This window comes from Salvelinus fontinalis, chromosome 33 (genome assembly GCF_029448725.1).
Source record: "Salvelinus fontinalis isolate EN_2023a chromosome 33, ASM2944872v1, whole genome shotgun sequence".
Classification (NCBI taxonomy): Eukaryota; Metazoa; Chordata; class Actinopteri; order Salmoniformes; family Salmonidae; genus Salvelinus; species Salvelinus fontinalis.
In genome coordinates, this window is record NC_074697.1 from 34,080,030 (window position 1) to 34,092,155 (window position 12,126).

Genomic DNA, 12,126 nt, shown 5'->3' on the forward strand with positions numbered 1-12,126 from the left:
CAACTACGAAAAATACAGATAAACTCTCTAGGATAGATGGTGTGGTCTACAGCTTATCATGAGATACTCTACCTCAGGTGAGCAATAGCTCGAGACTTCCTTAGATGTCGTACACCAGCTGTTATTTACAAAAATACATAGTCCGCCACCCCTTGTCTTACCAGACGCCGCTGTTCTATCCTGCCGGTACAGCGTATAATCAGCCAGCTGTATGTTTATAGTGTCGTCGTTCAGCCACGACTCTGTGAAGCATAAGATATTACAGTTTTGGATGTCCCGTTGGTAGTTTAATCTTCCTCGTAGGTCATCGATTTTATTCTCCAAAGATTGCACGTTTGCTAGCAGAATGGAAAGAAGTGGGGCTTTATTCAATCGCCTACGAATTCTTAGAAGGCAGCCCGCCCTCCGGCCCCTTTTTCTCCGCCCCCTCTTTATGCAAATCCCGGGGATCTGGGCCTGTTCCCGAGAAAGCAGTATATCATTCGCACCGGGCTCGTCAGACTCGTTAAAGGAAAAAAAGGATTCTGCCAGTCCGTGGTGAGTAATCACAGTCCTGATGTACAGAAATTATTTTTTGTCACAAGAGACGGTAGCAGCAACATTATGTACAAAATAAGTTACAAAATAAGTTACAAACAAAGCAAATAAACGGAGAAAAAAAAACAATCGTTTGGGGACACGTAGAATGTCAGTCTTCTTCTCCGGCCCCATTTTACATGATGTAGGGGTTAATCTGTGTTCTATATGACAGATGTACAGCCTGTCATCATCATGGCATCTCTACACTGTTAATCTGTGTTCATATAGACAGTACAGCATGGCATCTCTACACTGTTAATCTGGAGTTGACCCACTGATACAAATCATTGTAATGCCAGCTCTGGCTTTATGTGCAGATATCCTATCAACATCATTACTGTCTGTTGGCCTGCCAAAACCACTGATTTGTCATTTTACTATACTCAAAAAATGTAATATATAATAAGAGAAACAAATACAAAAAATTAAGTTAATGGGTAGTGTCCGAAATGGCACCATATTCCCTACATAGTGCAATAGAACCTGATCAAAAGTAGTGTACTATAAAGGGATTAGGGTACCATTTTGGACTCAGACATGTTCTCTTGTTACCTCTGTGACACACACCTCTGAGTTTGAGGGAAATGGTTCATTTCCTCACACTGGGGGATGAATGTATGACTGCTGCTGGTGGTGTGCATAATTAGATTGTCTTTGAGCTGAGCCCTGTGGCCCTGCAGTCGTAATCACATGGATCCAATTGTCTCCCCAGTCATTAAGTCATGAAGCAGTTCAGTAATATTACCTTAGTCCCCCTGGGGGAGCTGGAGTCTGTCAGTAGAGGAAGACAAAGAGACTGCCTGGAAGAGGGATAACTGGGCCCAAAATGTGTCTTCTCCAGCAGGTGGCGTTTTTTCATTTCATTTCCGCTCACCAAGCGAGGAGTGTATAAATGTGTTATTTTTTAAAAGATTTAACCTTAATGTCACTAGGCAAGTCAGTCCTTCTTCTATACAATGACATGACGCCCTCTTCCTGCTGTGAAGCCATGAACTGTTAGTGATCCTGTTCTCTCTTCCTGTGGTCAGGTGGGGCCTCCTCTTTCTCCGTAGTTGTATTCTGATTCTCTATTAATTCACTCTCTGTCATGGATGTAAAGGGAATTAACTTGTGTAAGAAAAATGCTGTAACATCCCTCTAGCCAATGCTTTCACCAATCCAATGCCTCAACAATCTATGAAGAAAATTAAGCATTGATACACTAGGGAAAAGAGTTTGAATTCGTAACGCAGTTTGTGTGTCAGTGCTCTCACCCGCTCATCTCGCTCTCTCTCTTCAGGTGAAGAGGTGCTTGTCCTCCCTCTCCCTGTGAATGTCTGTCGCCATGGCGAAGCGTGAGACGGGCAGCACCAGCCCAGTGGTCCGGCAGATAGACAAACAGTTCCTGGTCTGCAGCATCTGTCTGGACCACTACCACAACCCTAAAGTCCTGCCCTGCCTACACACCTTCTGTGAGAAGTAAGTCTCTACCATACACCATACACCCTACACCTAACCACTACCACAATACTAAAGTCCTGCCCTGTCTACACACCTTCTGTGAGAAGTAAGTCTCTACCATACACCCTACACCAGGGATCATCCACCAAAATCAGCCGCGGGCCGATTTGTTCTTGAGCGGATGGTCAGAGGACCGGAACATAATTACAAATAACTGCAAAGTGACCTCAAGAAGCCCAAACAGATATAATATTTGACTAAAACATAATCATTTCAAACCTTGCTTACATTTGTATATGATCACACATCTCTCTATTGTGCATGGGAATAGTTTGGAACAGATTTCCAAAATTAAAATCACTTGGAGCTCATTTGCTGGTGTTTTTACAGTCTTATGTCTAACAATAAAATAAAATATATATATATAAAAGATATTTTAAAAAATTGCTCAAAACTTGGGGGGTGGCAAATAAAATCACCGCCAGTTGGGGAACCTTGGCCTATACCAAAACCCTAAAAAATCTTTGTCGACCATATATAGACACATCCTATTTGTTTTAATCAAATCAACTATATTCACTGAGCTTGTGCTTTAAGCACACAGTTTGATTAAATAATTAAGACACAAATGACTAGAGGGAGTCCAACCAGCAGTTGATTTGATTGCGCTGGGCCTTGCTCAGACTTGCTGCGTGCACTGTGTTTTAACAGACTTGCCTAGTTAAATAAAGGTGCAATTAAAAAATTCTACATGTACACAACTAGTCAAATGTATTCCACACATCTGACTTCCCCTTTACCTCATGAGCAACCAGTAGCCTAAACATTACCCCGTTTCGAGTTTATTTGTCACGTCCTCTGCATCCATTCTGCTGTAATGGTGCTCCCAGTTTGTTATAACCAATTCTTGATGTGATTATGATATGCTATAGGTCAGGCCTTATTGGTCACATGCATGGGATGCATACATGTGTCACATAAAGAGAACAAGGGTTGAGGGAACAGGGGATGTTTTCCCTAAACAAATGCGGGATTTCAGTAACGTAACTTTTCAGTTAGAATTGGCTGTAATTAAGTTGCAGCTTCAGTAACACGGACAGTGAGATAAACACTGTGGTGGTCGCTGCAGCAAGGAGGAGAGAGAGACAACGGGTGCTAGTCACACAGTCACTGTCTGTCTATTTTTTAAAACTACTTCGGGCTCGGTGTCCCGTCCACGGGACGGTTGCGCTAACGTAGGCTAATATGACTAGCATGAGGTTGTAAGTAATAAGAACATTTCCCAGGACATAGACATATCTGATATTGTCAGAAAGCTTAAATTCTTGTTAATCTAACTGCACTGTCCAATTTACAGTAGCTATTACAGTGAATGAATACCATGCTATTAAGTCAGGATTCCTGTTTGACTCAGCCATGCCTCCTTGCCCATCCAACATTTCCTCATCTCCCACCCCTTCTAATGCGACTATCCCCTATGCTTCTCCCCCTTTTCCCCCTGCCACGCTACAAAGTTTCTCCCTGCACGCAGTACCTGAGTCCGAGGTGCTAAAGGAGCTCCTTAAACTTGACCCCCAAAAACATCTGGGTCAGATGGTTTAGACCATTTCTTCTCTAAGGTTGATGCCCCTATAATCGCCAAGCCGGTCTCTCCTCTCTGGGGAGGTTCCCATTGCTTGGAAGGCAGCCACGGTTCATCCTTTATTTAAAGGGAGAGATCAAGCTGATCCTAGCTGTTATAGGCCTATTTCTATTTTGCCCTGTTTATCAAAAGTGTTGATAAAACTTGTCTATAATCAACTGACTGGCGTTCTTGATGTCTATAGTATTCTTTCGGGTATGCAATCTGGTTTCCGCTCAGGTTATGGATGTGTCACTGGAACCTTAAAGGTCCTCAATGATGTCACCATTGCCCTTGATTCTAAGCAATATTGTGCTGCTATTTTTATTGACTTGGCCAAACCTTTTGATACGGTATACCATTCCATTCTTGTGGGCCGGCTAAGGAGTATTGTTGCCTCTGTGGGGTCTTTGGGCTGGTTTGCTAACTACCTCTCTCAAAGAGTGCAGTGTATAAAGTCAGAAAATCTGCTGTCTCAGCCACTGCCTGTCACCAAGGGAGTACCCCAAGGCTTGATCCTAGGCCCAACGCGCTTCTCAATTTACATCAACAACATAGCTCAGGCAGTAGGATAGGCAGATGTATCCATTTATAGGCAGATGATACGGTCTCATACTCAGCTGCCAATTTACAGTTCATGAAGGAAGGCTTGCTCATTAAAGTTTTTTTTAGCAAGCGTCTATGACAAATCAGGACAGGTCGTTTAACTGAGCAGCCATTTCACACAGGCCGTTTCACAGGCTGTAAAACAGTGATCGCTAAGGTCATTACAGAAACACCAGACTGATACCTATCAGGATTATTTGTTAGGATAACATTGAGAAGAGTAGCCTTTTCTGGGTGTTTGGAGACATACCTTGTGGGATTTATTATTATTTTTTTAACCTTTATTTAACTTGGCACGTTAAACTTAACTCAGTTAAGAACAAATTCTTATTTACAATGACAGCCTAGGAACAGTGGGTTAACTGCCTTGTTCGGGGGCAGAACAACAGATTTGTACCTTGTCAGCTCGGGGATTCTGTCACGTTCTGAACTTAGTTCCTTTGTTTATGTCTTTATTTTAATTTGGTCAGGGCGTGAGTTGGGGTGGGCATTCTATGTTGTTTTTCTATGTTTTGTTCTATGGTTATATTTCTATGTGTTTGGCCTAGTATGGTTCCCAATCAGAGGCAGGTGTCAGTCGTTGTCTCTGATTGGGAGCCATATTTAGGTAGCCTGTTTTCCTTTGTGTTTTGTCGGTGGTTGTTTCCTGTGTCTGTGTTTTCACCATACGGGACTGTTTCGTTTTCGTTTTGTATCATTCTCGTTGTTATTTTTGTATTCTTTGTGTTCAGTTATTAAATTAAATATGGACACGTACGACATCTCTTACTCCTCTTCAGACAAGGAGGAAAACCGTTACAGATTCGATCTAGCAACCTTTCGGTTACTGGCCCAAAGCTCTAACGTCTAGGCTACCTGCCTCCCCATTCGTAATAATCTGAGAGAAATTGAGGGAGTCCCATTGTTTCAGGACTTGGTCAGGTGGTTTAAGCATTTCCCAGTTTGGGTCACCTAGCAGGACAAATTCAGACTTAGTGTAAGGGGCCAGGAGAGAGTTTAGGGCAGGTAGGGTACAGGCCAGTGCTGATGGAGGACGATAGCATCCAGCAACAGTCAACACAGAGCTATTCCGTATTCAAAACACTCTTCCTTAACCACGTCTCAGTAATGACCAACACATCTGGTTTGGAGCTGTGAACCCACACTTTCAATTGAACCATTTTAGGTAATACGCTTTTAGTGTTAACGTGCATAAAACCCAGGCTTTTACTAGAGCAGAAATCAGTGAAGCAGATATCAGTGCACAAGTCAGAATTGGGGCTAGCAACAGTAGGTGGGCCAGGGTGTACATGCACATTTCTAGATATCATCAACAGTAACACAATCAAGGCACGGCATAGTACAGGGGGAGCTCTGCAGTGCTGATTTATGACATCTGAATGTGCATCAGATCATTATATATTCCAAAATGAAGAAAAATAAGGATCAAGAAAAATAAGGTTAAGGAGAAAGTGCTGCGTTGGAACAATGTAAACAACACTAAATACATGATAAGTGTACCAGAGACTTTGTTGTAATGTTTTTTATTAAGACTTTATTACAGAAAAGACTAAAAACAGTCGCATTCATTTGTGAATGCAATTTTCAAAATGGAACAGTTTTTTTTTATTGTTTGAGCTTTTATTATGCAAGGCTTGCATTAAATTATTTTTAAACTAAAATGCTTGATTGCATTTCAAATCATGAATGACTCTTATGCTATGTGATGACATGAATGAATGAATGAATGATTGATTGATACAGTAGCCTCTATAAGTATTGAAATATAGGCCTAAGTAAGTTACTGTATTAATACTAAATAGGATGTACTCTTAGGCCTACAGCTCAATGGTAGTTATAGAAGGATGCTATACTAAGCCTACTAATTATAATGACATTACTTATTATAATGATGGTCATAATAGTAATAATAACATTAAGAAGGAGATCAAGAAAAATGACTGTTATTAAACTTCTTCTCAATAGGGGGTGCTATTTGCACTTTGTAATAATTTCGTTCCCAAATTAAACTGCCTCGTACTCAATTCTTGCTCGTACAATATGCATATTATTATTACTATTCGATAGAAAACACTCTCTAGTTTCTAAAACAGTTTGAATTATATCTGTGAGTGAAACAGAACTCGAGTTAGAGCATTTTTCCTATGAGGATGTGAGAATGCAGAAATCTTCTTGCTGTTCTGAGATCTGTTTATAAATCTGCCTGTCTTCTATTGGTTGAGATGCACTGCATACGTCTTCCCCTGGGTGTCAGCGAATAGTGAGAGTTGAAATGAGGTTGCTAGGCAGAACTGAGAGCTTATAAAAGACCTTGGAACAAAGTGTCCGGCCTTTTTTCACTTCGCTCTGACGCAGGGAGGACATCTGGCTGTGGCTCTAGAACGCTCCGGTTATAGGCCTTAGATATATCCGGTCATGTTTTTATTCGTTATAGGTGTTAAAGACATCATAAGGTAGTTAATTTAAACCGACTTATAGCAGTTTATCTCTTTATTGCGATTTTCTGGAATTTCTTTGTCACGCGCTTTCACGAGTTGGACACCTCTCCTGCACATAGCTAGTGTTAGCTGCTATTTCTACAGGAGAAGAGGACATCTTTCAACCAAAAGACGATTGTTCTGGAGAAAGGACACCTTGCCCAAGATTCTGATGGAAGCATGACCGGTTTGACGGTGGGTCAGTCATGGTGTGGGGTGGCATTTCACATTTGTGGCCTGCTGGAGGTCATTTTGCAGGGCTCTGGCAGTGCTCCTCCTTGCACAAAGGCGGAGGTAGCGGTCCTCCTGCTAAGTTGTTGCCCTCCTACGGCCTCCTCCACATCTCCTGATGTACTGGCCTGTCTCCTGGTAGCGCCTCCATGCTCTGGACACTACGCTGACAGACACAGCAAACCTTCTTGCCACAACTCACATTGATGTGCCATCCTGGATGAGCTGCACTACCTGAGCCACTTGTGTGGGTTGTAGACTCCGTCTCATGCTACCACTGGAGTGAAAGCACCACCAGCATTCAAAAGTGACCAAAACATCAGCCAGGAAGCATAGGAACTGAGAAGTGGTCTGTGGTCACCACCTGCAGACCACTCCTTTATTGGGGGTGTCTTGCTAATTGCCTATACTTTCCACCTTTTGTCTATTCCATTTGCACAACAGCATGTGAAATTTATTGTCAATCAGTGTTGCTTCCTAAGTGGAAAGTTTGATTTCACAGAAGTATGATTGACTTGGAGTTACATTGTGTTGTTTAAGTGTTCCCTTTATTTTTTTGAGCAGTGTATATAAACTGGGTGGTTTGAGCCTTGAATTCTGATTGGCTGACAGCCGTGGTATACCCGTATTCCACGGGTATGACAAACATTTAGTTTCACTGTAACCAGTTTATAATGTAACCAGTTTATTATGGCAATAAGGCTCCTCGGGAGTTTGTGATACATACATATACTATACCTCCTCTGGCCTTATTGCTTAAATATACATTTCTTTTTGCTACTGCTCGACTAAACAAATCTCAGTCGAAAAAAAGCCTATCGACCAAACAATCGACCAGTCGGCTAAGTGGGGTCATCCCTAGTAAGAAGCCATTTTCACCCTTCCGAACTCTTTCCCGACCTCTCCCTAACCCTAACTACTGGCACAACCCCAAGGTTCTGCTGGGTTCTGAAATTAACTCTAATTTATGGTCTTTGCAAAACTACTTTAACAGATGCACAGTATTTGTCACTTATTTTAATATAAGAAGGAAAATGTAATTCCTGCCCTGCAATAATGAGATGTTGAACTAGGTCAGGGCACATTGTAATGGTTTGAGAGAGAGAGAATTCTTACAGCATCTTTATGAGAGAGTCAAATATGTGTTACAGCATAAAGTCATGAGAGAGTCAAATATGTGTTACAGCATAAAGTCATGAGAGAGTCAAATATGTGTTACAGCATAAAGTCATGAGAGAGTCAAATATGTGTTACAGCATAAAGTCATGAGAGAGTCAAATATGTGTTACAGCATAAAGTCATGAGAGAGTCAAATATGTGTTACAGCATAAAGTCATGAGAGAGTCAAATATGTGTTACAGCATAAAGCCATGAGAGACAAATATGTGTTACAGCATAAAGTCATGAGAGAGTCAAATATGTGTTACAGCATAAAGCCATGAGAGAGTCAAATATGTGTTACAGCATAAAGCCATGAGAGAGTCAAATATGTGTTACAGCATAAAGTCATGAGAGAGTCAAATATGTGTTACAGCATAAAGCCATGAGAGACAAATATGTGTTACAGCATAAAGTCATGAGAGAGACAAATATGTGTTACAGCATAAAGTCATGAGAGAGTCAAATATGTGTTACAGCATAAAGTCATGAGAGAGTCAAATATGTGTTACAGCATAAAGTCATGAGAGAGTCAAATATGTGTTACAGCATAAAGCCATGAGAGAGTCAAATATGTGTTACAGCATAAAGTCAGAGAGGGTACTGGTACTGTATGCCAGGGATCTCCTTAGCAGCTTTTGCTTCCCTGTGACTTAAGGTGACAGGCAGCATCTCCAGGCCTGGTGGAGGGAGAGCTGGGTGCATTCTCCTGAGGGTGCCACAGTACTGCTGTTTCTCACCCATCCCACCAGACATTCACACACACCCCTCTTCACCTGGAGAGACAGAGAGATATGGAGGAAGAGAGGAGAGAGAAGGGAGAACACAGAGGAGGTGGCACAGTCCACAGTGATGCTGCCAGCGAGCAGGTCTTTCCACCCCTGCTACCCTCACTTGACAGGAATGCCCTCATCTGCCTTAATGAGCTCTGCGCTCTCCATATTGCCTGACACAGCTCGCTGACGTCTGCACTGTCCTCTGCACTGTCCTCTGCACTGTCCTCTGCCCTGTCTGTTCTGTTCACATCATCTTCAGGAGAGGCTACTGGCCTACTGAGCAGACATATTGCATGCACTGCCTGTAGTAGGCTGTGCTGTTGTAGATCCTTGACTTGACCCTTTTGTATTGGTGCCAATTGTTGAAAGTGTAATGTGATGAACCATAACCATCAACTTGACATGGTTTATGACAAGCCTTCCCTGTTGTTCTCTCCTGTCTTCTCCAGATGCCTACAGAACTACATCCCCCCTCAGTCTCTGACACTATCGTGTCCAGTGTGTCGTCAGACGTCCATCCTGCCAGAGAAGGGCGTGGCCGCGCTGCAGAATAACTTCTTCATAACCAACCTGATGGAGGTGCTGCAGAGGGACCCAGAGTGTTCTCCTCCAGAGGCCTGCAGTGTGCTGGAGTCAGTCAGTGCTGCTGCCGCCTGCCAGCCGCTCTCCTGCCCCAACCACGAGGGCAAGGTAGGCTTCTATTACCCCTCTACTGCCCCATCTACCCCTCTACTGCCTCTCTGCTGCAACTCTCCTGCCCCAACCACGAGGGCAAGGTAGGCTTCTATTACCCCTCTACTGCCCCTCTGCTGCAACTCTCCTGCCCCAACAAAGAGGGAAAGGTAGGCTTCAGTCTGGCATCTAATTGATGATACATTGGTGCCACTGACTGATAGAGTGAACACAACTGATTTTAGATCCGGGACGAATAAGAATACTGATCTAGGATCTGTCCATATAATCTCATTCATTATGATCTAAAAGGCTAAACGGATCCTAGATCATCACTCCTACTTTGAGTCGCTTTGTGGATATGTACCATGGACTAGCTAAATCACATCTGACTTGAAGGAAAAATGATTGAGGGCCGACCTTGACAGTTTTCTATTGAAGTGAGAGTATTGTTCAGGAGTGTGGATTCACAACATTTACAAGCCCCTAAACATTGAGTAAAGATATCCATGTTTGACCTTGTCACTGTATGAACCTGCCTGGTCTATGGTGAGTCATCATGTGTGTTGAGCTGTGCTGTGTGTTGCTCCTCTGCGCCCCCTGTAGGTGATGGAGTTCTACTGCGAGTCGTGTGAGACTGCCATGTGTCTGGAGTGTACTGAGGGAGAGCACAGGGAACATGTGACTGTCCCTCTGAGAGATGTCTTGGAGCAACAGAAAGCAGCCCTTAAGACCCAGCTGGATGCCATACGCAACAGGTACTGGATGGTAAACCGGTCTAGACTGCTCTGCCTGTAATGAGGGACAATCTATACTATTCTGTCTGTAATGAGGGACGGTCTATACTGCTCTGTCTGTAATGAGGGACGGTATTAGGATCGTTAAAGCCCTATTCTGAGTACATTGACCGTGTACACACTGGATAAGTCTTGGTAAGTGCAATGATAAATGACCGGAGTGCAGTTTTCCAGTCTCTGGTTTCAGCTTCTCATGAAGATCGATAGAAATTGCACACACATTTAGTCAGTTCCTCTGTTCATGCTCGTTGGTTAGACTTGGACTGTGTGAGGTAGTGATAATATACTGTTTCCTCTTCCTTTCCCAGGCTGCCCCAGCTGAGGGCTGCTATAGAGCTGGTAGGGGAGATCTCCAAGCAGCTGACTGACAGGAAGAACGAGGCGGTGACAGAGATCAGCAGTACCTTTGAGGAGCTAGAGAGGGCGCTACACCTCAGGAAGACCACCCTCATCACTGACCTAGAGAACATCTGCTGCACCAAGCAGAAGGTACCTGCAACAGGATTAGATCTGCTCTCCCAAATGGCACCCTATATCCTATTCAATGCACTATTTATGACCAGGGCCCATAAGGCTCTGGTCAAAAGTAGGGCACTATATAGGGGGTCATTTGGGACACAGTGATGGTCTATGAAGAACTACCTCTCTCTTACTTCTGTGGATGACTATCTCTCTCGACTCTCTTTCTCTCCCGGTCTTACCTCTTTTTCTCCCTCGCTTCACTCTGTTTCTGACTACCTACATACCATTCTCTCTCTCCTCTCCTCCCTAACTTTTTTTTTTTTTTTTACATTTTTAAGTCATTTAGCAGACGCTCTTATCCAGAGCGACTTACAAATTGGAAAGTTCATACATATTCATCCTGGTCCCCCCCGTGGGAATTGAACCCTGGTCCCCCCGTGGGAAATGAACCCACAACCCTGGCGTTGCAAGCGCCATGCTCTACCAACTAAGCCACACTGTCCCTCCCTCCTCTCCTCCCTGACTCTTACTATCCCCCTCCTCCCTCCAACTATCTCTCTCTCCTCTCCTCCCTAACTGACTATCCCTCCCTCCTCTCCTCCCTGACTCTTACTATCCCCCTCCTCCCCCCAACTATTTCTCTCTCCTCTCCTCCCTAATTGACTATCCCTCCCTCTCCTACCTCTCTTAACATCCCTCCTCTTCTCTCTGTCTGTAGGTGCTCCAGGCCCAGCTCTCTTCTCTCCTGCAGGGTAAGGACAACATCCAGAGCTGCAGTAGTTTTACGGAGCAGGCTCTGAGCCATGGCAGTGCTACAGAGGTTCTGCTGGTCCAGAAACAGATGGGGGAGAGGGTCAGCGCCCTGGCTCGACACACCTACCCAGAACAGGTTGGTGGACACATTCGTTTGTTCGTTTCACATATATACGTATACAATGATGATAAAGGCTACGTTCCCAATGGGCCCTGGTCAAAAGTGCACTACAGTATATAGAGAATAGGTTGCTATTCGGGTCAAAGCCATAAGGATGCTGACGGGCTACTCTTACCCCAGGTGGTAAGAGTAGGCAACAACATGTCTGCCACGCTGATACTTAACACTGGGACCCCTCAGGGGTTTGTACTTAGTCCCCTCCTCTATTCCCTGTTCACCCATGACTGCGTGGCCAAACACGACTCCAACACCATCATTTAGTTTGCTGATGACACAACAGTGTCTTATCACCAACAACCATTAGACGGCCTATAGGGAGGAGGTCAGAGACCTGGCAGTGTGGTGCCAGGACAACAACCTCTCCCTCAATGTG

At 43.8% G+C, this 12,126-nt stretch overlaps 1 protein-coding gene across 5 annotated transcripts in view; it reads left to right on the forward strand.

Annotated features, from left to right (window-relative positions):
• Nucleotides 1-12,126, forward strand: part of LOC129832089 (tripartite motif-containing protein 3-like) — a 35,438-nt gene that overhangs the window by 14,227 nt on the left and 9,085 nt on the right. For 3 of the 5 annotated variants that reach the window (XM_055895848.1, XM_055895847.1, XM_055895850.1), the window contains 5 exons: nt 1,859-2,037; nt 9,338-9,578; nt 10,167-10,318; nt 10,666-10,846; nt 11,538-11,708. In XM_055895848.1, coding sequence (XP_055751823.1) covers nt 1,892-2,037; nt 9,338-9,578; nt 10,167-10,318; nt 10,666-10,846; nt 11,538-11,708 — 891 coding nt within the window. In that variant the 5' untranslated portion in view covers nt 1,859-1,891. Of the gene's footprint in view, nt 1-1,858; nt 2,038-2,079; nt 2,126-9,337; nt 9,579-9,643; nt 9,665-10,166; nt 10,319-10,665; nt 10,847-11,537; nt 11,709-12,126 lie in introns of those variants that run through there. The other 2 variants (XM_055895851.1, XM_055895852.1) reach the window with 2 other exon arrangements.